This window comes from Orcinus orca, chromosome 19 (genome assembly GCF_937001465.1).
Source record: "Orcinus orca chromosome 19, mOrcOrc1.1, whole genome shotgun sequence".
Taxonomy (NCBI): domain Eukaryota; kingdom Metazoa; phylum Chordata; class Mammalia; order Artiodactyla; family Delphinidae; genus Orcinus; species Orcinus orca.
The window spans coordinates 50,303,883-50,328,225 of record NC_064577.1 but is presented as its reverse complement, the minus strand read 5'-3'; the positions used below and the strand labels follow the sequence as shown (position 1 = coordinate 50,328,225).

The 24,343-nt window shown below is 37.9% G+C and overlaps 2 protein-coding genes across 11 annotated transcripts in view; one reads left to right on the top strand and one right to left on the bottom strand.

Annotated features, from left to right (window-relative positions):
- RPS6KB1 (ribosomal protein S6 kinase B1) overlaps window positions 1-17,041 on the top strand; it is a 39,360-nt gene extending 22,319 nt beyond the window's left edge. For 3 of the 6 annotated variants that reach the window (XM_004271741.3, XM_033431639.2, XM_033431640.2), the window contains 9 exons: window positions 1,343-1,443; window positions 3,829-3,919; window positions 4,103-4,193; window positions 4,709-4,816; window positions 5,114-5,176; window positions 5,368-5,445; window positions 8,957-9,064; window positions 12,164-12,276; window positions 13,202-17,041. In XM_004271741.3, coding sequence (XP_004271789.1) covers window positions 1,343-1,443; window positions 3,829-3,919; window positions 4,103-4,193; window positions 4,709-4,816; window positions 5,114-5,176; window positions 5,368-5,445; window positions 8,957-9,064; window positions 12,164-12,276; window positions 13,202-13,439 — 991 coding nt within the window. In that variant the 3' untranslated portion in view covers window positions 13,440-17,041. Of the gene's footprint in view, window positions 1-1,342; window positions 1,444-3,828; window positions 3,920-4,102; window positions 4,200-4,708; window positions 4,817-5,113; window positions 5,177-5,367; window positions 5,446-8,956; window positions 9,065-12,163; window positions 12,277-13,201 lie in introns of those variants that run through there. The other 3 variants (XM_033431637.2, XM_033431638.2, XM_033431641.2) reach the window with 3 other exon arrangements.
- RNFT1 (ring finger protein, transmembrane 1) overlaps window positions 1-24,343 on the bottom strand; it is a 40,362-nt gene that overhangs the window by 11,162 nt on the left and 4,857 nt on the right. For 2 of the 5 annotated variants that reach the window (XM_033431643.2, XM_033431642.2), the window contains exons 5-7: window positions 24,146-24,304; window positions 23,405-23,470; window positions 20,699-20,800 (exon numbers count right to left, since the gene is read on the bottom strand). In XM_033431643.2, coding sequence (XP_033287534.1) covers window positions 20,699-20,800; window positions 23,405-23,470; window positions 24,146-24,304 — 327 coding nt within the window. Of the gene's footprint in view, window positions 1-9,869; window positions 10,727-10,754; window positions 10,830-18,927; window positions 19,820-20,698; window positions 20,801-23,404; window positions 23,471-24,145; window positions 24,305-24,343 lie in introns of those variants that run through there. The other 3 variants (XM_049702335.1, XM_049702336.1, XM_004271740.4) reach the window with 3 other exon arrangements.

Genomic DNA, 24,343 nt, shown 5'->3' with positions numbered 1-24,343 from the left:
AGTTGGTCACCCAGGACTCTAAGAGGGAGAAGCAGCTTTGGGACTTGGCAGCCATTGGAGGTCACATCATTCCTTTGCCTCCAGGCTTTGGGTGGAACGTTCTTCACACCAGTTCCTAACAGAACCATTCTCACTGGGGCTTTCTTTCCTTGAATTGGTAAGCTGCCTGCCTTGGCTCTGGGTGAATGTGGTTTTCCAGTAAAACTTTATGTGTGGAGCAATGGAAAGTATCAGAAATCATCTCCTCTTTTTTTGTAGACTTTCCAGTTCCCAAGGTGCAGTCTTAGGGAGGTGATAAGCCTGCACATATCATCTGTGGATTGATTCAATGGCCAGGGTGGGATCTACCCTCATATTTCTTAAGATGGCATCTGCTTCAAATTAAAAATATACACACCCTTTTGTGAGATGACAGTATTGGGTAACAATAAATCAGTTTATCCTACACATTAATTGAATAGAAAACACTTAAATGTTTTTTTCTACCTTAATTACCAAACTGCATTCCATTGTTTAATTTCAGGCCTTTTCTAACACAGAAGCTGCATTTAAGAGCCTTAGGGATGAAGTGCCCTTTTTGGAGGAGGCTCTCTGAGCCATGTTGGAGGCTGTGTTTGTGGTCCTGCTGGCTGTGAAACTGCCTCAGTCCTCTAGGACACACCCTCTCCATCCTGGAGTAATCTGCAGGATTGCAACATTGTTATGCAGCCAGTATTGCAGTGCCTTGTGCTTTTCGAATCCAGACAGGGTTGACTCAGCCCTTTATTCTTTTGAGGTAGATAAATTTGAGTGTCACACAGTTTATAGTTGTGGGCTGGCTGGCAAGAGGGAGGGCAGATACTGTGGGCATGAGCTGTATATAAATATGCAGCTGTATTAAGTAAGGGATGTGTGGGCTTCTAAGGGTCAGGTTATAAGGTATTTTTGAAACTAAGACTTGATCTCTGAGAATAACAAAGTTCCTATTTCCTATGGGATTTAAAAATTGGGGGTGGGTGGGAGAAATTTGCTTTGATCCGAATGACTATTGGCCTAGTTCCTACATAGACAGAACAAAACACGACCAGTGACAGTTTGGCATATTCTGGACTTCTTTGCAATTTTAGCAATATGTTCTAATGATGAAATAAAACATTTTATAGTTTCACTAAACGAGTGAAACGTAAATGTCTCCATGCCTTTTGGCAGCATCCTATGCCATCTCTTTTCCCCATACCCACCCCCACTCCCACTAATTTGGTCTTTGGTGCATGTCTATTTCTTTCAAGGAATTTTGCTCCATACATAAACTGCTTTGAGTAGATTACTCTTTTTAATTTTATTAAATCACTTTTGTTTCCAGCTTTTACTTGGCAGAAATCTCCATGGCTTTGGGGCATTTACATCAAAAGGGGATCATCTACAGAGACCTGAAGCCGGAGAATATCATGCTTAATCACCAAGGTGGAGATATACTGTAAACAATTCTATAGTAAATAATCATCTTAAAATCTTCCCACACAGGTCATGGTCATTTTCAAAGCCCCATATTTATGCGTCAGTTATTATACATTGCTCCCTCAGAACTTATAGCATCATGATACTTGTACTTATGATTGATGAGATTAAAGAGAATTGAGGATAACTGGCCACAGCTACCTTTTCTAGTTTAATCCTTACTCTTTATAGCTTGTCATTCTTTTGTAATCCTTACATAAAGTGTGGTGAGCCAGAAGCCAGTCCAAATACTAATTTTGGTTGGTTCCTTAAATTGGAAAGTGAATCTTAACTTTATAAATTGAGTTTTCTTTACTGATGAAATGCATAAGTATTAGAAGCAATATTTTTATGGTAAATTTTATTAATGTGATAAAAAAGGAAAGGATTAGAATTGGACCAAAATATTTGATATAACTTTGGAGGTAAAATATTTAGTAGGCATCAGTTTATTCTTGCTGTCTGCAACAACAACAGACATAAAAATCAGACAGACTAATATTCTGTGCAGCTATAGCTACAGCAAAGTGAGCCTTGATCATTACTGCATGCTGCTACAGACAGTTCAACTTATGTGAGAGTAATCTGGGCTGGCTAGACTTGGCAATTCACTCACATCCCAAAGGAGCAACCAACCAACTCGGGTATCTGGGGGCTGGTGGCAGCTGCTGATCCTTAGATGTCTATCGAATGATGCAAGAGGTAGTTAATGGTTTTAAATTCTTGTACAGAAAATGGTTTATGGACAACTGATGCCAGAATAAATGTTTCAGATAGTGGGGGGTTTCTTGCTTTCCTTTCTTTCCCCCCCCCTTTTTTTTTTTTTGGAGAAATGTACTTAACCACATACATTACGGGTATCTATGTATCTCTCTCTCCCAGTTCTGCCCCCACTGCCACAAATTTAGATTCTGATTGTGAATTCTAAGGCAAGGGATAGAATTGGGAAGTGACTAGTTAATTTCTTTGATGCATAACCTGAGTGTATCAGGTGGCTCTGTGAAAATAAAGGTCATATTTCTTCTTCTGTGTCAGAGTAAAATACATACCTACATTTGAGTTAATAGCCCATTGCCTTTTCTTTTCTCGAAATAAACTTGGAACAGTAGGGTCCCTGGGGTTGCTGAACCACTGGATAGCTAATGACAGTTCATTAAAGCTAAACATGAACTGAGATGTTCTTTGTGTAAGGTGATGAGTTTTTTTGTTTTGTTTTGTTTTTTCTTTTTTTTTTCTTTTTTTACGCGGGCCTCTCACTGTTGTGGCCTCTTGCGTTGCGGAGCACAAGCTCCGGACGCGCAGGCTCAGCGGCCATGGTTCACAGGCCCAGCCGCTCCGCGGCATGTGGGATCTTCCCAGACTGGGACACGAACCCGTGTCTCCTGCATCGGCAGGCGGACTCTCAACCACTGCGCCACCAGGGAAGCCCCAAGGTGATGAGTTTTTCATTTTCTGGATCAAAGATGATGGTTCCATGCCATACAGCAATTTCATTTCTTTTTCCAAACTGCATTGGCAGAATAAGCTAACTTGTTATAGTGACTAAGTCTGTTTTAAGAACTGTCAGGTCACAGTTCATGGTGATAAAAGCTATATGTTTGAAGTACAGTGTCACACCTTTGTTTAACATGCAGAAGATCTTTTTTATGGTCTGTGTACGTAATCCAGACTTCATCAAGTTTTCCCAGGACTTACTTGCTCAGGATGGTAAAGGATTCTTGGTATAGGTAAAGCTAGAGCCTTAGACAAGCTGTTTTTCACCTTTTTCTCATCTTTCTTTTACCTTTACTAGATAGATTATATCATTGGCAAAGATAATTTTTTTTAGTTTGGCTGCTTTGGGTGTTCGTTGCTGCGCACGGTCTTTCTCTAGTTGCAGCAAGCGGGGGCTACCCTCCGTTGCGGTGCGCGGGCTTCTCATTGCGGTGGCTTCTATTGTTGCGGAGCATGGGCTCTAGGCACATGGGCTTCAGTAGTTGTGGCATGCGGGCTCAGTAGTTGTGGCTCGTGGGCTCTAGAGCACAGGCTCAGTAGTTGTGGTGCACGGGCTTAGTTGCTCCGCAGCATGTGGGATCTTCCCAGACCAGGGCTTGAACCCATGTCTCCTGCATTGGCAGGCGGATTCTTAACCACTGGCCACAAGGGAAGTCCCGGCAAAGATAATTTTGCCCTACCCTTAAAGGGTTATTTAGCATCCCATTTATGGATGGAACCTTGCTAGTTCTTGATGTCTCAAAAAATAAATTTAAGGCAGAAAAAGTAAAATAGAAGGATAGGTTATTGTCTTGTATGATACATTCAAATATTGCACATAGAATTCTCAGAATAACCATCTATAATCTTTCATTGTAGGTCATGTGAAACTAACAGATTTTGGACTATGCAAAGAATCTATTCATGATGGAACAGTCACACACACATTTTGTGGAACAATAGAATACATGTGAGCTGCATGTTCAAAGAAATATTACTGGTTTGGGGATAATAGCTAACTTTTACCTGGTTTAAATAATAGTGTGCTAAATTTTCTGTAGCAACACTTGGTTCTGTATATTGTCTTAAAAATTTTAATTCAGATGATAGGCAAATAGTGAATGTTTTAGGCATATTATTTTTCTCCTTGTAGGGCCCCTGAAATCTTGATGAGAAGTGGCCACAATCGTGCTGTGGATTGGTGGAGTCTGGGAGCATTAATGTATGACATGCTGACTGGAGCAGTAGGTGCACAGTTAAAAGTTGCATGTGTTATGGTCTGTGCTGAGTAGTTATTAAGTCATTACAGCAAGAGATCTTTCCTGTGCTTTTTGAAAATGTTACCAATTAAGTTATTTTTAAAAAATCTAACACTACTGATGCTTCATTAGTAGTATTATGGGCCTCTGTACTTTTATAAATATTTTCATTTAGATGATCTATGTCATGGCCTGTGGTCTTGTGAAACAGAGGTAAAACAGATACTGCCCTTATTTTAGAAATGGAGAAAGTGAAGCATAAAATCAAATGGCTCACCCATTATCACACCAAGTTAATGGTGGCAACCCAGTTGCTTCCAGGACGTTGCTATTTTCTCTGTGCCATTGCTCAAAAACTACAGGTCTTTAGCAGGCATCCCATATCACAACATACATTTCTGATCTCTATGCGTAACTGACTAATTCAGGAAATGAATAATTCTGTTATTTAAAATTTGATTTTTTCTATGCTGATTTTTCTCACTCTCTTCTACTCTTAGCCCCCGTTCACTGGGGAGAATAGAAAGAAAACAATTGACAAAATCCTCAAATGTAAACTCAATTTGCCTCCCTACCTCACACAAGAAGCCAGAGATCTGCTTAAAAAGGTAGGGTTCTAAAATAGGCACTCAAACCATAAGCTTCAACTACTAGGATTTAAATAGAACTGAATATACATTTTGACTGCAGAATCATACACAGGTGTTGACAAAAAAGCCTACAGTTTTTGCAGGCAAAGGACAAATTTGTTTGTTTAAAGATTTTCTTTTTACTCCCAAACGATATTTAGAAGTAATTAATAAATCATACATTTGCAAGGCAAAATAGACATGCAAATTCTATAAAGAAAAATAATCAATTTGACTAGGTAAGGTTCATCAGTGTGTTTCTTTTCCTCCCTAAAGCTGCTGAAAAGAAATGCTGCTTCTCGTCTTGGAGCTGGTCCTGGGGACGCTGGAGAAGTTCAAGTAGGGATTGGCATGTTTGGTGGTTTGTGGGGAAGATAATGCTATTTTATGTATTTGTGAAGGTTATATGTAGTTGCTTATAAGTATAGCTTATTTTGTGATTGGTAACTTCAAATGGGCTGATTAGTCAGTCCAGTGAAGTCTGTTCCCCTTAACCTTTCTTCCTGCTCTTTTGTTTTGTTCTTCCCCAGGCTCATCCGTTCTTCAGACATATTAACTGGGAAGAACTGCTGGCTCGGAAGGTAGAGCCCCCCTTTAAACCTCTGTTGGTATGTATTCATGAAAGCATATAATCTGAGGGACCTGGTACTTTTTTACAGTAAGAAAATATCAGACCATTCAGAAACATTTTATATTTATTAATAGTTCAAAAACTTTGGTCTATCCTCTCTTCAGAATCTTTATTCTGTGCAGTTTTTTTTTTTAAATTAATTTATTTGGTTGCACCGGGTCTTAGTTGCAGGAGGCGGGCTCCTTAGTTGCGGCAGGCATCTCCTTAGTTGTGGCATGCGAACTCTTACTGGGGGCATGCATGTGGGATCTAGTTCCCTGACCAGGGATCAAACCCAGGTCCCCTGCATTGGGAGTGCAGAGTCCTACCCACTGCGCCACCAGGGAAGTCCCTCTGTGCAGTCTTTTCAGGAACTACTGCCAGCAGCAATTGATGGCTATATTAACTAGTTTAAAGTTGGTTGCCTAAGATGATTAAATATCTCAAGTACTTAGGACTTTTGTGTTTATTTGCTTTGTTTTGTTTTGCTTAACCCAACCCTATTTTGAATTTGCTTTTCTATAACAAAGTATCACAAACTAGGTGGCTTAAATAGAAATTTATTATGTCACAGTTCTAGAGGCTAGAAGTTCGGGATCAAGGTGTTGGCAGGGTTGGTTACTTCTGAAGGCTGTGAGAGACTGTTTCATGCCTTTCCCCTAGCTTTTGGTGGTTTGCTGGCAATCTTTGGCATTCCTTGGCTTGTAGGAACATCATCCTATCTCTGCCTTCATGTTCATGTGGCATTCTCCTTGTGTGTAGATCTGTGTCCACATTTTCCCTTTTTTGTAAGGACACCAGTCATATTGGGTTAGGATCCCTCCCTACTCTAGTATGACCTTATCTTAACTAATTACATCTGTAATGGCCTTCATTCCAAATAAGGTCACATTCTGAGGTACTGGGGGTTAGAACTTCATTATATGACTGTTGGAGGGACATACTTCAAACCATAACAATATGCTTATGAGTAAATGAGTTAGCGTATTAGTTCTTGTCTTTTTCCCATCTCAAAATTTGAGAAAAGATAGTTTCTTTTTCTATTTCTTGAGATGATGGTGGAGGAGAAGGAATAGGATAATGATGATGATTTGGTCCTGGAGCACAAGGTGACTTGCTTTAAAATTTCAACATATATAACTGTAAGGATAATTAACCCTCATATACCAACTATCCAGCTTCAAAAATTACTAAGTCATCTTGTTTAAACGTAAACATAACCACCATGCTATCATCACAACTAAAAAGCTGACAGTTTCCCCAATTGTTTCTTTTTTTTCCTGTTGGTTTGTTTCAGTAAGGATTCAGTCAAGACCTATATAGTTCGGTTACTATGTCTCTTAGGTCTCTCCATCTATAGATATCCTCTCTCAATTCCTCCTTTGAGGACTTATTGAAGAAACTGGACTGTTTGTCCTGTAGGGGTCCTCACATTGATTTTGCTGATTTTAACCCCATGTTGTCCTCAGCCATGTTCATCTGTTCCTTGTATTTCTGGAAACTGGTAGTTTAGGTTTAGTTTAGATCTGATTCAGATTAAACTTTTGGTACTATATATTTTGATCAGAAGATATAATATGTACTTACATTTTAAAAAAAAATGTTAGCGGGGGCTTCCCTGGTGGCGCAGTGGTTGAGAGTCCACCTGCCGATGCAGGGGACACGGGTTCGTGCCCCGGTCCGGGAAGATCCCACATGCTGCGGAGCAGCTGGGCCCGTGAGCCATGGCCGCTGAGCCTGTGCGTCCGGAGCCTGTGCTCCGCAACGGGAGAGGCCACAACAGTGAGAAGCCCACGTACTGCAAAAAAAAAAAAAAAAAAAGTTAGTGGTCATTGATTATTGCCTGTATCAGTGGTTCTCAGCCAGGGTTGATTTGGCAATGTCAGAGACAAGTTGTCACAACTTAGGGAGGAGTGCCACTGGTACTTAGGGGATAGAGGCCAGAAATGCTGCTAAACATCCTATAATGCCCAGGACAACATCCTACAACAAGAATGATCAGGCCCAAAATGTCAGTAGAGCCAAGGTTGAGAATCTATAGCCTAGTTCCAAGATTTCATTAGGGGTTTGCAAAATTGTCTTACTCTAATACTGTTATTCATTCTTTATTAGGTGGAATTGTTCTGTGAAAAGATACTCTTGTATCTGTTTGGTTACCTGAGGTGCAGTTTATACAGGAAAGGCAGGATAAATGTTTCTTTCCCAGTTTGCAAAATAATGAATTAGTTCCCTAACTTCCAAAATTGGCCAATGAATTGTGATTTTTTTTTAGTATAATTATGAACTCATGCTGTTTAACATATTTGTGTTTCAATTCATTGCAGTTATTTTTATTGATGTTCAGTTTTTCCCATCTTTAGACACTGGGTGCTTCTTTGTGTAGGTTCTTGAGTTGTTTTTTTTGGGCCGCGCAGCATGCAGGATCTTAGTTCCCCGACTGGGGATGGAACCTGTGCCCCCTGCAGTGGAAGCGTGCAGTCTTAACTGGACTGCCAGGGAAGTCCCGGTTGCTGGGTTCTTTTGACACAACCACATGGTCTGATGTTGTAACAGAGAGAAGAAATTAAAGAAACAGATCTGGTGGTTAGATCTGGGTGATAATATTCCTCCACAAGAAAATATACTCATGCAGAGTAGAATATTACTTTTGCTCCTTGAGAAATTTAAAGGAATGAAATAAGGTATGGGAAGAAACGTCAACTAGAGCATATTATGTGCTTTGTGTTTAAACTCTGCTTCAAGTTTATTACAAATTTGCCAACTGTGCAAATTGTCTCTAAAAAGGGATTTCGCCAGTGGGCTAGCCACACTGAAGCTTTGTGAGAAGGGAAGATATTCAGATTTTTTTTTTTTTTTTTTGCGGTACGCGGGCCTCTCACTATTGTGGCCTCTCCTGCTGCGGAGCACAGGCTCCGGATGCGCAGGCTCAGCGGCCATGGCTCACGGGCCCAGCCGCTCCACGGCATGTGGGATCTTCCCGGACCGGGGCACGAACCCATGTCCCCTGCATTGGCAGGCGGACTCTCAACCACTGCGCCACCAGGGAAGCCCCAGATTTTTTTTTTTTTTTTTTTTTTTTTGGTGGTACGCCGGCCTCTCACTGTTGTGGCCTCTCCCGCTGCGGAGCACAGGCTCCGGACGCGCAGGCTCAGCGGCCGCGGCTCACGGGCCCAGCTGCTCCGCGGCACGAGGGATCCTGCCGGACCGGGGCACGAACCCACGCCCCCTGCATCGGCAGGCGGACTGTCAACCACTGCGCCACCAGGGAAGCCCCCAGATTTTTAATAGGAATGATAACTGTGTACTAAAGATATAGTTTGACCTTTGATACTTTTCACCTGTATTTATTTTTCAATGTGTGCCTGCTAAGGCTATTTTGCTACTTTATTACAGTCAAACCCTGAGAAAAGAGATCTATCTAGAGCCTTCTCTAATGTATGTAATGCATTTGATTGATATGTATAATGTAGTCTGTTCACCATTTTCTAATCATTTTGTTTTTTATAAAGCAATCTGAAGAGGATGTGAGTCAGTTTGATTCAAAGTTTACACGTCAGACACCTGTTGACAGCCCAGATGACTCAACTCTCAGTGAAAGTGCCAACCAGGTCTTTCTGGTGAGTTAAAGAATTTCTGATGTACCCATGGGAAATTTAAGTATGAGGATGGGCCCTTTTCAGTAAGAAACGCCCTTTTTAATAAGAAAATTTCAGTTTGCTTGCTTTATAGTTTATGTAGATAACCTGAGGTGCTTTTTTTTAAAAGTTATCCCCTTATAACTTGTTGATAAGTTAGAAAATTCATTTTCATAATCCAGCATTCCATTTTAGCAATTAGAGTCAGAGTATATGATTCCTTTTTTTGAATCGCCCACTGACTTAAAATGTTTGGCTCAGCATCTTAACTGAAACCCACACAGTCATAGCAGTAGGAGAAGAAGAGCTCATAGTAACTATTTTATTCCTGAAACAGCTAAAGATTTTTGTCTGTAGGGGATTTTTAACCTGTTGATTGTGAATATTTGACATCAAAATATATTGGTTCATATGTGATTGTAAGCAGATTAATCCTAAGGAGGAGGTATCTGTATTGATTTATACCTTGTCTCCTCAGATAGAAAAACAAAATTTTAGATTTTGATTAACAGAAATGATAGGTTTATATCTGATGACCATCATTGCATATTATTTGCCTAGTGCTTATTTTATTACTATAATTACATGTCATGTGAATATCTACCCGATTTTATATCATTTGTTTCCTTTGTCATTATCCTTTGTCATTTCTTTTTGGATTATCCCTAGGGAGAATAGAATATGGGGAAAGTAATCATTTGGAAGTTTTTTTTTCTTCCTTATTTGTTTCTGGATTTGTTGCTAACTTAATTTTCAAACTTTTTTTTAAAATAATGCTCTCAGTAAAAAAAATAATAATAATAATGCTCTCAGTATAACACACCACAGTAGTGTTGTATCTTTGGGGGTGGAGGGTCAGTTCTAAAGTTAGCATGGAATACAAAAATTGTGTATGGGCAAAATAACACTTAAGTCACCATAGTACAGTATGCTTTTCAGTAAACAACACTGAATAGTAATAATTCTATAAATGTATGATTATATGGTGATATAAGAATATACATGCAAAATATAATTTTATAGCATTTTAATTACATAAGAGGGAAAGATGAATGCATGTTATTAAATTTATGTCAGCATGATGCAAAGTTACTGTATCCCCCTTAGTACAATCTCTTATCAGTTAGGGAAGTAGGCATGATTCATTTTAATTGTGTCATTGCTTTCTTTTTTTCTTTCATGATGTGGAATTTTGTTTTCTACTGATGTGGAATTTATACCTTTGATTCAACATACAGACCTTTTCTTCAACTGGGCATTATAGAGTTTTAGCTAGTTTGACAATTGTTCTCCCCCATAAAAAAAAAAGTCTAGAAACACCTTACTACAAAGAAATCCAAAGTTGTGGTGGCAGAAGTTATGTATCTAAGCTTTCATTCCAGTTAAAGTATTGCTGATCTTTTTATTTGTTTATTTGTTTATGGCTGTGTTGGGTCTTAGTTGCGGTATCTTTGTTGAGGCATGCAGGATCTTTCATTGTGGCATCCAGGCTCTTCGTTGTGTCATGCAGGCTTTTCTCTAGCTGTGGCGTGCGGGTTTTCTCTTCTCTAGTTGTGGTGCGCGGGTTCCAGGGCACGTGGGCTCTGTAGTTGTGGCGCGTGGGTTCCAGAGTGCAAGGGCTCTGTAGTTTGTGGCACGCAGGCTCTGTAGTTGAGGCACACAAGCTCAGTAGTTATGGCACGCAGGCTTAGTTGCCCGACAGCATGTGGGATCTTAGTTCCCTGACCAGGGATTGAACCCTTATCCCCTGCATTGGAAGGCAAATTCTTTACCACTGGACCACCAGGGAAATCCGTGTTGAGCTTTTCTTAATTACTTAAATTGGCTAACTAATGAATACAAGAACAATTCATTTGTTAGGTTGTAGCCAGAATTCTGTACACAACGTGTATCTGTTTTAAGCGAGCACTAAAATTAATTTAAAATAGTAACAGCCCACTTATCTGGAGATTGTGGCTGTAGTAACTTCAGTTCAATTAATATTTCAATTCCTATTAGAATTCAAGGAAATTCAAAGATGATTAAGGCACAGTCTGGTCCTCTTGGTAGTTATAGCTTTAGCCCAGAAGAACATGCGGGGAAACAGCCTTCGTAGTCCACATGTAGCTGTCACAACAAAGCATATGCTCTACAGAATTGCACCTTACTCTTTAGGACTTCACCCAGAGCCTTACTGAGTCTTTTTATTATAACTCAAATGCCTACTCATAAGTGACAAGAATAAACAGAAGGGAAGATAGGTATAAGATTAACTGTTAAAGGGATGAACATGAACAGCAAGATAAATGATAGCTGGTAGCCTAATAGCAAGGTCCAAGAAAGAACTAAAGCTAACAAAATTGCATTAGTGTCTGTTAAAATTAAGTTTTCACAATGCTGACCCTTATTCATCAGGAAAATCTGAATCTACCCATTCATTGGTATAAAACCAGAAAGATCACATGTGCCAAGTTAGAGAATTCTATTTTGACTTTGGCCTAATAATGAGAAACTGTTTGGGGGTGATAATCTTAGTTGCTTATATGCATGTGGCTAGGAACACTAGAATTTTCTTTGCATTTATCTTTTTATTTAACATCTTTTTTCTTTTTTTTTTTTTTTTGCGGTACGCGGGCCTCACCGTTGTGGCCTCTCCCATTGCGGAGCACAGGCTCAGTGGCCATGGCTCATGGGCCCAGCCGCTCTGCGGCATGTGGGATCTTCCCGGACCGGGGCACGAACCCATGTCCCCTGCATTGGCAGGCGAACTCTCAACCACTGCGCCACCGGGGAAGCCCTGTATTTAACATCTTAATGTAGAGCCTGCATTTTCCTGTTTGGTTCTCCTCCTTTCAGTAGAGTGAAATTTTGTTTGCTGGCATATGCGGCTCAATAGAATTCTGCTCTCTGGAGGTCTGTGCCTCAAGAAATGACTGGAAAGAAGGTAACGGGTGTGAAATGAGATTGAGGAGACTGGATAGTATCTACATTGGTGATTTTAGGTGTACATCATTGTCTTGGTGTGTCAGAGATTGAACCACCACACTTTCTTGATGTACATGACAAAATCCTATTCTGTAGTCCACTGTTACTGTCTTCCAGGGTTTTACCTATGTGGCTCCATCTGTACTTGAAAGCGTGAAAGAAAAGTTTTCCTTTGAACCAAAAATCCGGTCACCTCGAAGATTTATTGGCAGCCCACGAACACCTGTCAGGTATTCAGACTTTGTTATTCTTTTTTTTTAACTTGGAAGAGCATTGCTTAAGAAATTTATGCCAAGTTACATAAATGGAAGATCTGTCATTCTCTTTGACATAAGCACAGCTCTACACCTTCTAATATTGCAAGTGACTAGTCTGTGACTAATCAATGATAATATGCTATATAGTTTACCTCCCCTCCTGAAAATAAGCCGTTGCACTGGAAAGTGTACTCTTTAACCATTCATTCAGCATTTATTGTGTACCAGGGGTTGTGCTACATTCTGGGGACACGTGATTAAGACAGGAATTGTCCTTGTTCTGATGAAGCTTACAATTTAGTGAGAGAGAGTCAAAATAAACAAAGAAGGAAATAAAATATGTAATTACAAGTAGCACCAAATGCTATGCGAAAAATATAGAGTGTGGTACTAGAATGCAAAAAATAACAAGGGGACTCCTATTCATGGAGAAATAGCTAGCCATACAAAATACAGAAATACAAGGATGTTACAGGTAGAAGAACAGCTCATGCAGAAGCCCTAAGGGAGGAAAAAACTTGGCCTTTTTCTTGGAAACGAAAGGCAGGTCAACATTCCTGAAGTGTGGTGAGCGAGGAAGAGAATGGCAGAGGTTTGGAGAAATATTCTAAATGCAATGAGCAGCCATTTTAAGTGGGGGAGAAAATGATTTTTTTAAAAAAGTAAGTATCATTGACGGTTTTATGAGGGCAAGTAGAGAGGTAAAAGAGACCAGTTAGGAAACTAGCAATTAGTCTAGGGGAGAAATGGCTTAACTTCTGCTTTTGTACTAATCCACACAAAAATGAAATTAAATGAAAAAAAACGGTCACATTACCCCACTCCCTTTAAATGTAAGGGAAATGTTCCTTGTTGAGATAGTACTTGAGACAAATGATAGCTCTTCCTTGTCTTAAAGCCCTGTCAAATTTTCTCCTGGGGATTTCTGGGGAAGAGGTGCTTCAGCCAGCACGGCAAATCCTCAGGCGCCTGTGGAGTACCCAATGGAAACAAGTGGAATAGAGCAGATGGATGTGACGACGAGTGGGGAAGCTTCAGCACCACTTCCAATACGACAGCCGAACTCCGGGCCATACAAAAAACAAGCTTTTCCCATGATCTCCAAACGACCAGAACACCTGCGTATGAATCTATGACAGAGCAATGCTTTTAATGAATTTAAGGCAAAAAAGGTGGGGAGGGGATGTGTGAGCATCCCGCAGGGTGAAACAAGAAGACTCAAAATGACAGTCTCGAAGAGTCAGTGTCATTACGTAGAACACATTGGACAGAGGAAAAATAAACATGGATTTTAAAAAATCAATCAATGGTGCAAAAAAACTTAAGTGAAAATAGTACTGCGGAACTCTTAGGCACATCAATTAACTGATTCCTAGCAACATCGTCTCAACCTATCAAGGATTTCATGTTGATGGCTCGAAACTGACAGTATTAAGGGTAGGATGTTGCTTCTGAATCACTGTTGAGTTCTGATTGTGTCGAAGAGGGGTTATCCTTTCATTAGGCAAAGTATGAGTTTGCCTGTAATACTTGCAACTAAGGACAAATTAGCATGCAAGCTTGGTCAGACTTTCCAGCAACATGGAATCAAAGACAAAAGAAACTTAACAATTGATGTTTTACGTGCAAACAACCTGAATCTTTTTTTATATAAATATATATTTTTCAAATAGATTTTTGATTCAGCTCATTATGGAAAACATCCCAAACTTTAAAATGCGAAATTATTGGTGTGAAGAAAGCCAGACAACTTCTGTTTCTTCTCTTGGTGAAATAATAAAAATGCAAATGAATCATTGTTAACCACAGCTGTGGCTCGTTTGAGGGATTGGGGTGGACTTGGGGTTTATTTTCAGTAACCCAGCTGCAATACCTGTCTGTAATACTAGGGAAAAAAAATCTATTTAATCATTTCTATTTGCAGTACTATTATGTGCTAAGCTTAACTGGAAGCCTTGGAATGGGCATAAGTTGTATGTCCTACATTTCATCCTTGTCCTGGGCCTGCATTGCACTGGAAAAATATCGCCACCTTATACCAGTATTTGGTTCAAGACGTCAAATGTGTTCAGCCTATGGCTGAAGAAGGACAGAAGAGAGGATAAAATGCATATCGAGGGCGGCAAAGTGAGAGAGAGAGGAGGGAGATCCAGGGGAAGAGGGTGTTGCCACGGTCTACCCTCTATGTATAATCTCTTTACAGCAAATTGGTAAGGTTTTAAGTTTTACTTCTTTTTTACTGTTTTTGGTGTCTGCCTTCCTTACATTTTTTCCTCAACGGTTTTAAAAGGAAAAAAGGTATTTTTTTTTCCTATATTGGGGCTACATTTTTTGATTGTAAAAGTATTTGATGGCCTTTTGATGAATGTCTTCCACAGTGAATAAGAAAACTCAGTGGCTTAATTTAGGAAACATGTTAACAAGACACTATGTTTTTGAAAATTGTAATGAAGTCTACATAAGTGATTTACAGGTACAAAGAATAAAAATAAAGGTAACTTTACCTTTCTTAAATACTTCTGCCTTAAAGAGAGCGTTTCCCTGACTTTTAGCTGGTGAAAGGGTTTAATATCTGCAGAGCTTTATAAAAATATTATTTCAGTGCATACTGGTATAATAGATGATCATGCAGTTGCAGTTGAGTCTTACCACCTTTTTGTTTGTCTTTTATAATGTCTTCAGTCTGAGTGTGCAAAGTCAATTTGTAATATTTTGCAACCCTATGATTTTTTTTAAATAGATGCTGCTTGCTATGTTCTCCAAACCTTTTTGAGCCATAGGATCCAAGCCATAAAATTATTTATGCATGTTGAATTCAGCCAGAAAAAGCTTTGCTTATTTAAATGGCGGTTCGAGTGAGATAAGATGAAATCCTATGACATTAAGCAAAAATAGAACCATGAAAAATGATTGGAAATATACCTTTTCAATTGTGGCAATAAATGAAACAATTGATAACAGCTCATCTTCGGACAGAAAGCCTTTTTTTTTTTTTAAATCACTCCCTCTAGACCTCCTCTTCCCTTATTGCAGCAGTCTACTGAGAACTTTATAACTGTAGCTAATAAATTAGAAACTAAATAATGGTAAGGGCAGAAATTGTACTTAAAGTGCAGGTCTTTGTTCTCTGACAGTTTATGATGTCTGAAAAACAGAACCCAAAAAGCTATGGTGATATGTACAGGCTTCATTTCAGACTGTAAATGGCTTGTACTACTCTGATACTTGTTTTCAAATGAGTTTACTAACTATAGTGTTGACTGCCTGACCAAATTCCAGTGAAAGTTTTACACCAAAATATTCCTCCTCAGTCCTATTTGCTAGTAACATTTGCACTGTGATTGGCTGGCTATAACCACCCCATAGTTAAACCAGTTTCATAATTAGTACTGCCAGCAATAGTGGCAAACACTGTAACTTTCTGCATAAAAAGTATTAATTGCACACCTACCATCCACACAAATAAGTTTTTCAAACTTAACATTCAGTGAAGTTAATTTTCTATACTGTGGCAAGTTTATTGAGAAATTGTTTCATAAATGGATATTCCTACTATGACTGTGAAAACATGTCAAGTGCCACTTTAGTGTCACAGACAGAAAGCACACACCTATGCAATATGGCTTACCCTATATTTATTTGTAAAAACCCAAGCATAGTTTAAAGATATATGTCAATAATACTAGTCTTGAGTTTCTAAGAAAGTTCTTTATGATTATTCCAGGTAAGTGTATAAAGAGATTAAGTGTTTTTCTTTCATCACTTGATTATTTTCTTTAAAATCAGCTATTACAGGATATTTTTTTATTTTATACATGCTGTTTTTTAATTAAAATATAATCATTGAGAACTGAAGTTTACTAATTTTGATTTTATAAGGTTTGTAGCATTACAGAATAAACTGAGATTTATAAACCAGCTGTGATTAACAATGTAAAGTATTAATTATTGAACTTGAACCAGATTTTTAGGAAAACTGTTATTTCTTTTTCCCCTTTATGGTCTTAACTAATTTGAATCCTTCAAGAAGGATTCTTCCGTACTATTTTTTGAGATAGAAGGTAATTGGGGGGGGAAGAATGCATGTATGATACTCCATAAATTCAACATTCTTTAAGAAATAAATGATTATAAATAAGCTGCATCTTCAATAGTATTAATATCCCAAGCCTTGGATTTTATATTTAATATAGCACCTAACTATTTTGGTTACTTAGTCATATGGTTCCTAGCTTATAAGGGCTAGATCTAAGATTATTCTCATGAGAAATGTTCGATTTATGCAGAATGGATTTTGAGGCTGTGGAAATGGTTAATTCCTCAAATAAAAACATCAATGTCCAAACATCTACCTTTTTTCATAGGAGTAGACACTAGCAAGCTGGACAAAATAATCATAAAGTATTTGTTCCACCATGACCTGTGGTCTGTTGCTGATTGATACAAAATTCTTCATGTGTGATTCTTAATTTACCACTGTAGCACAAGTATTATATCAGTGGATTATCTAAAGTAACATTTGAAAGATGGGTTCATCTGTGTTTGCTCTTTAAACTATTATTTTTTTTCCCTTTGCATCTACCAGAGTAAATTCTTCAGCTGCCTTATTAGGAGTGCTTTGAGGGTAACACCTTTTCTGCTTTTCATCTTGTTTAGTTTACTGTATTAAGTATTTGATTTCAGATTGATTGAATGTAAATAGAAATTAAATGCAAATTTGAATGAACATAAAATAGAAGTGATTTTTTTAAATTATTATTATCCTAAGATAGGAAGAAATAACTATCAGGTACACATGTGGTTTCAATAATTTTTCCCATTAACATGCCAGATGTGTTCAGATTCTCATATTTAATAAACTATTTATGTGAAGAATGACAGTCATAAAACTGTTTTTGTGGCGAAATTGAAGCAATTTAAATTTATAACAAGTTTTAGTACTGATTTTATATTAGGTGTTAAACATCTGTGATTTCCAAGTTCTGTCAAATAGTAGAATTGAATTGGTTGCTTAAAAAAAAAAGTTCATGTGAAAAGTTATGTGAAAGCCAGCTTCACATAAAAACAATGGAAGACTTTCTTGTGCTAACATACAACAGTTTTTCCAGCCACATTTGTCAACTACATTACCTGATGTGTATGAACAAAATAACATAGTGGACAAATCTGTTTTTAACTAATGTCTCGATATATCTACTGTAAGATGGGTGTTTTGTGTAAACCACCTCTTATTTATGAGGTAATTCTATCACACTTGCCAAGATGGTTTCTCTACAGAAGTTCTCAAACGTACATTTTTATAAAACATAGTAGTGACTCTTGATGTTGATAAAACAGGCTTTTAGAGGATGTGATCTGAATTCACAGAATAAATGGGGTTTGAATCCCTATTCCTGTTTTTGAGGTGAAGGAATAAAAATAAGAGAAATGCTTCTAGTTCATCAATGTTACTAGTGAATGGCAAAGCTCTCCTGTTACATTTTCCTCCTTTTAAACTCATATGTAAACTGCTTTCTTGTTTGTTAAGAAAACAAAAACAAAAAACCCCACTGTCCACCAGGGACTTCTTTTGTTATTCAGTCATATTAAGAAACAAAGCTATCCATATGGCCATAGGGTAAGTAAGTGTGGTAAGTAGGTATTAGGGCTGAAGTAACCTATGTGTTTAAGGTGTTATTCTTATGTTTTTATCAAGAAGTCAGCATATCCTTCACACCCAAATTCTAATCTCAAATTGTCTTTCTCACTTATCCCCTGCTGCATACCTAAATAACAACTATTAGCTTCACCACCAAGTTAGGAAGGTGATTTAAGGCCAAGTAAGCTTGTTTTTTAGTATTTGCAGTGGTTCTCAAAGTATGTAACATAGTTAAGTATTTCATCCTGAATAAACAGGAACAGTTGCACTTATAATCTAGCAATATTCACCTGGGGAGAAAAGTTACAGGCTAATGTTCTTTTGTCAATTTGGGTGGCCATAAGGCATGAAAAGTGGTTTAACCTGTATCTGGTTGGTCACTATCCTTATTAATCCAGGTTGGTTTAATCTTTGTCTTATCAGCACTGCAAATTTGTTTTCTACCTCTGCCTCGTAGCTTCTACTTCCCACCACTATCTTTTTCTTGTGTGCAAACTGATAGATGGTAAAAAAGAAAATGGGCAGAGGCCTTGCATCTAAATATATATAATAACCAGTCCTTTGGATTTCTGGTATAGATCCATCCTCCCTTAGAGGTTTCATAGTGAGAGAGAAAGTGCCTCATTCTCTTTCCACCACCCTGCACAAATACCTGTAGACAAACAAACCACACTCTCCAAAGCTTGTGTTGGCCTGAGTGCAAGCTTTAACCTCCCAAGTAATGGTGATTCAAGCATGAGACTCCAAAACTCTTCTGGAGAAGACTAGTTATACGGGGAAATCCTTTTTTTTTCTTTTTTCTTTTTTTTTGGCCACGCACCATGTGGGAGCCTAGTTCCCCGACCAGAGCTCAAACCCACGTCCCCTGCATTGGAAGTGCGGAGTCTTAACCACTGGACCGCCAGGGAAGTCCCGAGGAATTCTTTTCTAAGTGTTTGAGTTGCTCTTGTTTGTCACTCAATTCAAATCATCAGTGAAGCCAGCTGTTTGTAATCCATGTGAATTATTTTAATAATCCAAGAAAGTCCGTGGCACTTTCCAAAAAGCAAGACCATGAACATTAAAGCTGATGGCAGGATTGTATGTATGAAGTCCACAAAGAAAAGGAATTTAAACCATCTGTTCTCAATGACTGCTAATCACACTACAGAGAATAATACAATATTAAAATATTTCATCCTCAGTAAATTAATCTTCCTTAGAAAAATCTGATTGTACAGGTAAAATATAGCATTTAGAGCATTCATTTAAAAATACAAATTTTATGAGAAATTTTAGAATGGGAATTATAAAAGTCAATATTAAAGAAAATTCTACTTTCAGGTAATGTGTATCTTAAAATATTATGAAAAATATTCTTTATTCCGAAAACAGTGTCAGGAAAGAATACCTGAATTCCTCTAAAACCACTAGTTCTAGTTATCCAGTTGTCATTTTGGTAACATTAACAAGAAAACACATTTACAATTTAACACTGCAATTATCTGTCAGATAATTAGGATAGAATAAATGTTGCATATGCATTATGTTGAACATTACTTATATATATTTTTAAATATAGGGTTCTTTCATTTAATCTTTTGAGAAGCTGGACTACACACTTGCCTTATTATAATATTCTAAAACCATTTGGAAACATTTTCCTTAACTTCCAGCCCTGAAAATCCATTCTAATGTCTTTACCAATAGTCACTGTAACCAAATAAAATTAGTGTTTTGTGGCCTTAATATTACGTTTAGAACTTAATATATTTGAAGGTGTGATGAAGTGGCTCCGTCTTGCCATTTGTTTATATGGTCTGAAATCACAGTTCTGCACAGCGGACATGTTTTCTCTCTGTTAAACCATAAGGTAATGCACTCTTCACAAAATATATGCTGTAAGGAAATTAAGAACTAGATTTTATAGTTGATAACATTTCAATTTTAAATTCATCACATTGCAGAGAATCATACTCTAGAGCTGAAAGGGAATTTGGAGGACACTAATCCCTTTATTTTACAAGTGAGAAAACAAAGTATAACATTCAAGAACACAGCGGTGTTCGTGGTGAGGCACAAGTATTATTCTGACTTGTACTATCCGTTTAACCACTTTTAATAAAATACAAGCTATCCTCAGGTGATAACTTTAAGATCAAGTATAATGACTAACAGCTTAATAAAGTCTTTGAGGGTTACTGAAATAAAGTATAGGAAAGGGCCTTATACAGTCCAGTAACAAATGCTGGTATTATTCTAAAAGACTAGTATTCAATTATTAAAAATAGTCTGTTTCCCAGTCACTTTGGTATCCAGTATGCCATTTGAATTTTTTTTTTCCCCTTTATACACTCCTCTACATAAAAATCATTAGAACTGGGCGTCCCTGGTGGCGCAGTGGTTGAGAGTCCGCCTGCCGATGCAGGGGACACGGGTTCGTGCCCCAGTGTGGGAAGATCCCACATGCCGCGGAGCGGCTAGGCCCGTGAGCCATGGCCGCTGAGCCTGCGCATCTGGAGCCTGTGCTCCGCAACAGGAGAGGCCACAACAGTGAGAGGCCCACGTACCGCAAAAAGAAAAAAAAAAAATCATTAGAACTAAGCGGCAAGATTTAACTAACCTACCAAACCCCTAATCACAAATAAGAAATTAGTAGTATGTGCCCTGAATGCTACTTTCTGCTGAATAGTGTATATTTCCCTATAAGTAACATAAATGTGACGTTTGCAGGTCACAGAGAAGTGCTGTATTGAGGTTGCTTAAAAATACAGTTACCTGACAGGTGAGAAGAATTGGCTTTTGAAATTCAGCTTGACATATGGAACAAATATCATCCACATCTGAACACTGTCTCTTGCTGGCAGCCACTCCGTGACTCTATAAAGATAAGAAGTTATGTTCCTACAAATTTCTTTCTTTTCTGTTCCTTAAATACATAGATGGTACTGTATTTCTCAAATCTCCAAGGAACTAGGCATTTGAAAACTCTCCCAAAGGATATAAACATTTCAGAGCTGAACTATGTATGCAGAATGATGCCTGGATGGATCGCATCAAGGTTAACTCGCTATGTAATACATAATAGGATACTGGAAGATGGTTAGATTCATTGGATTCCCAAATAATGACAGTGCTTCAAATTCAAATGGCTCAAGAGACTAAGCGATCTGAAATATAATACAGCATTATGCAATCTATATTCATGTACTATGTGACCCAGTACTGCCAAATTGAGCCCACTTATGACCTATGACACTTTTCAAAAAAGTCAGTCCAGAGCTTGGCTGGCTGAATGTAACTCATGTAGAGACTACTTTAAAAATAGGTTTCTGTGCTCCACACTGGTGATTGATTCAGTAGGTCCAGACATACCAGGATGTAACCCAGGAATCTAATTCCTGAAAGCTCTCCACATGAGTTCAATGTGAAGGAGGTTTGGGGACCACTGAACAGTATCCTGCCACTAAATCTAAAAATAATTTTAATTATCATCCTTACTTATCACAAAAGTTGGAGCATTTAGTACTACGAAAGAATGGTAAAATTTTACAGAAGAACTGTAATTGCAAAATGTCACTTGGGTAGAGTTATACTGTCAAACTGAATAATAACACAAATCTTTGAATTTCCTTTTCTTCTTAAGTCCTAAAAAAAAGTTTCTGATCTCTTTAAGATCTTAATAACTTCCTTACCAAATTCAGTAGAATTTAGTCATTAACTAGATGTGACAAAATGTTACAAATGAGATCAGCTTTCTGTAGAAATGATGTGGAAAAGGTGGCTGAGGAAAAGAAAGAACACCCAAGTTTCAGTCATGGTAATGAGAGCAAAAGCATGACTTGACTCAGCAACCTGAAGCTGTGACCTAAACTTCTTGTTATCGAGGGTTAACAAAATCAAACTAAGACTCAACGGATGAAAACATTGAAAATGAAGATTTTTTTGAGATTGGTCATGTTAAAGATTCCAGAAACAAACTGAGATACCGACGGATGATCTTGGTGCCAGTTTCCCTTCAATAAATGTCATTTAGCAGAGTACACTGCAGATATGTATGCTGACAAGCTTTTAAAATAGCACTCTTGTCTGGCACTTTGCAGACTCCCTTCAGGTGAAGACACCCTGATGATGATTGCCATTTTCAGGGCAACATTAAGGAACATGAGAATCCCAGGAATAAAACAGTGATCTGTGATAGTCTCTTTATGCTTCACAGAGAAAGAATATCAAAAGTATTTCAGCTGAAGCCTTACTAGATTAATTGCTACAGCAAAGTGGCCGATACATAATCAACTGAATAAACTCAAAAGCTGAAGTCTCAATTTTATTGTATCTTATCTAAAGAAAGAAGTCTGAATAGGATGCAGCAAAACTTAATACAGGGCTTCCCTGGTGGCGCAGTGGTTGAGAGTCCGCCTGCCGATGCAGAGGACGCGGGTTTGTGCCCTGGTCTGGGAAGATCCCACATGCCGCGGAGCCGCTGGGCCCGTGAGCCATGGCCGCTGAGCCTGCGCTGCGTCCAGAGCCTGTGCTCCGCAACGGGAGAGGCCACAGCAGTGAGAGGCCCACGTACCGCAAAAAAAAAAACTTAATACATTACTGTCTTTAGGAAAGGGTGCCCTGGCCAGTTAGTTTACTCCACTTTGTTGGTATAATCCTGTTTTTTTTTAAACATATATTATTAGACTGGCATTCTTGTACATCAGATTCCCCTGAGTCCTGACCACATAATTGTTAAGTACCTAATGGACTGCAAAACTGAGAATCAAACTCTGAAACCTGGTGATCACACTTATATACTGAGAACTTCTCAGGCTACTAAATAGCAAATGAGCTATTTATCATTTGGGCTATGATACCCTTTTTCTGCAGTTTGTTACATCAGTAGAATAACATAATAAAGTTACAGTTGACATTGGAGTCTCAATTTATTGTTAAAATTGTTTTGTTATTGTTAAATTTACTGTTATTGTCATGAACTTATTTGTGCATACAGAACTGCGTATTGGGGAAATTTTTCCAGTAAGAAAATTTCAAGGGACATGATTTTTGGTAATGAGCTTTCTTCATATACACAATAAATTATAGTATAAGCACTTTCACAGAAGTTGAATAGGAGTTAATGAAAATACACAAAGCTACTATTTGTGGCTTAAATAAAGGAAGAGAAACAAAAGTTCATAAGATTTTTAAGGGAATGTTTATAAACCCTTAAGAATGTCAAGTGATTTGAAAGGGCAAGAGGCAAACTCAAATATATAAGTACTTCATCAACTATCAGGTGGTTGTCAATGTGCAAGTTAAACTTATCACAGAAACAAAACCTCTATATCATCACAGCCCCAAATGCCAAAGTACAAGAAGTTTTTCTAAAAAACCACGTAATTATGAAATCTTCATTTGTAAAACTGCTGAACTAAAACATTTTTATAATGTAGAAAGAAAGATAAAAAGTGTTTTTTCTGATTAAAAAATACTTACTGGTCGTGTAAAAAATATTCTTAAAACCCGTCTGAAAGTTCTCAGATGTCCAAAAAAGACCAGAAGCTGAAAGAGAAAATAATTCATTTATTCAAAGAGCCTTACCTGCTAAACTCAGAGATCAAAGCTAATATCAAATACTGATATTAATTTTATGCTCATTGCATATCACAACTAATCATTTCATTCTAAATATATTTAAAGTCCAATTATGGAATATTTTACTCAATTTATCAGTTTCAGCCAACTGTTAACCAAAATGAAGTACATCTGAATGCCCAGAGTTACAATTTGGTCAAGATAAATATAAACAACTAAATCAAAGGCAAGGCAATTTTATCTGGTTCACATGTCCTTAACCTATTTAACGTTTCATAAAGTGATTAAGCTGAGGGGAACAGGCATAGAGGGAACAGGACAAGATACTCCACTAGTTTGAGAATTATGTGTATGAGAGATGCTACTGTAGGGGATGGGTATGTTCTATTCTACTTGTTCCCCTCCACCTTAGATAATCCATGCTTAAAGGTCCACTCCCCCAATAAAATCTGAGAACCACTGGATTAAGATACCTATTTCCATTTCTCCATTTCTAAGTAGATATAGAATCTGCCATTACTTCAAACTAGTGATATGAAGATAAACTATAAAATATATAAAGAGAAAAGCAGTCATATGTAAAATATGTAAACAGTATTATATGAATCATTATAAATGATAAGATTTATTATGTTTACCTACTTTTAGTATGAGGTAGAGTAAAGCCAGCAATATCCCAAGACTCCATCCAGTTACATTACCAAACTCCCCATAGCTTATAAGGTAACGAAACCAAACTGGTACGGGGACAAAAGTTCGGTAATACTGACATAATTCTTCTAAAACCATATACCAATAACCCTAAAAAGGAAGAAAAAAGAAAACAAATAGAGCCACCCG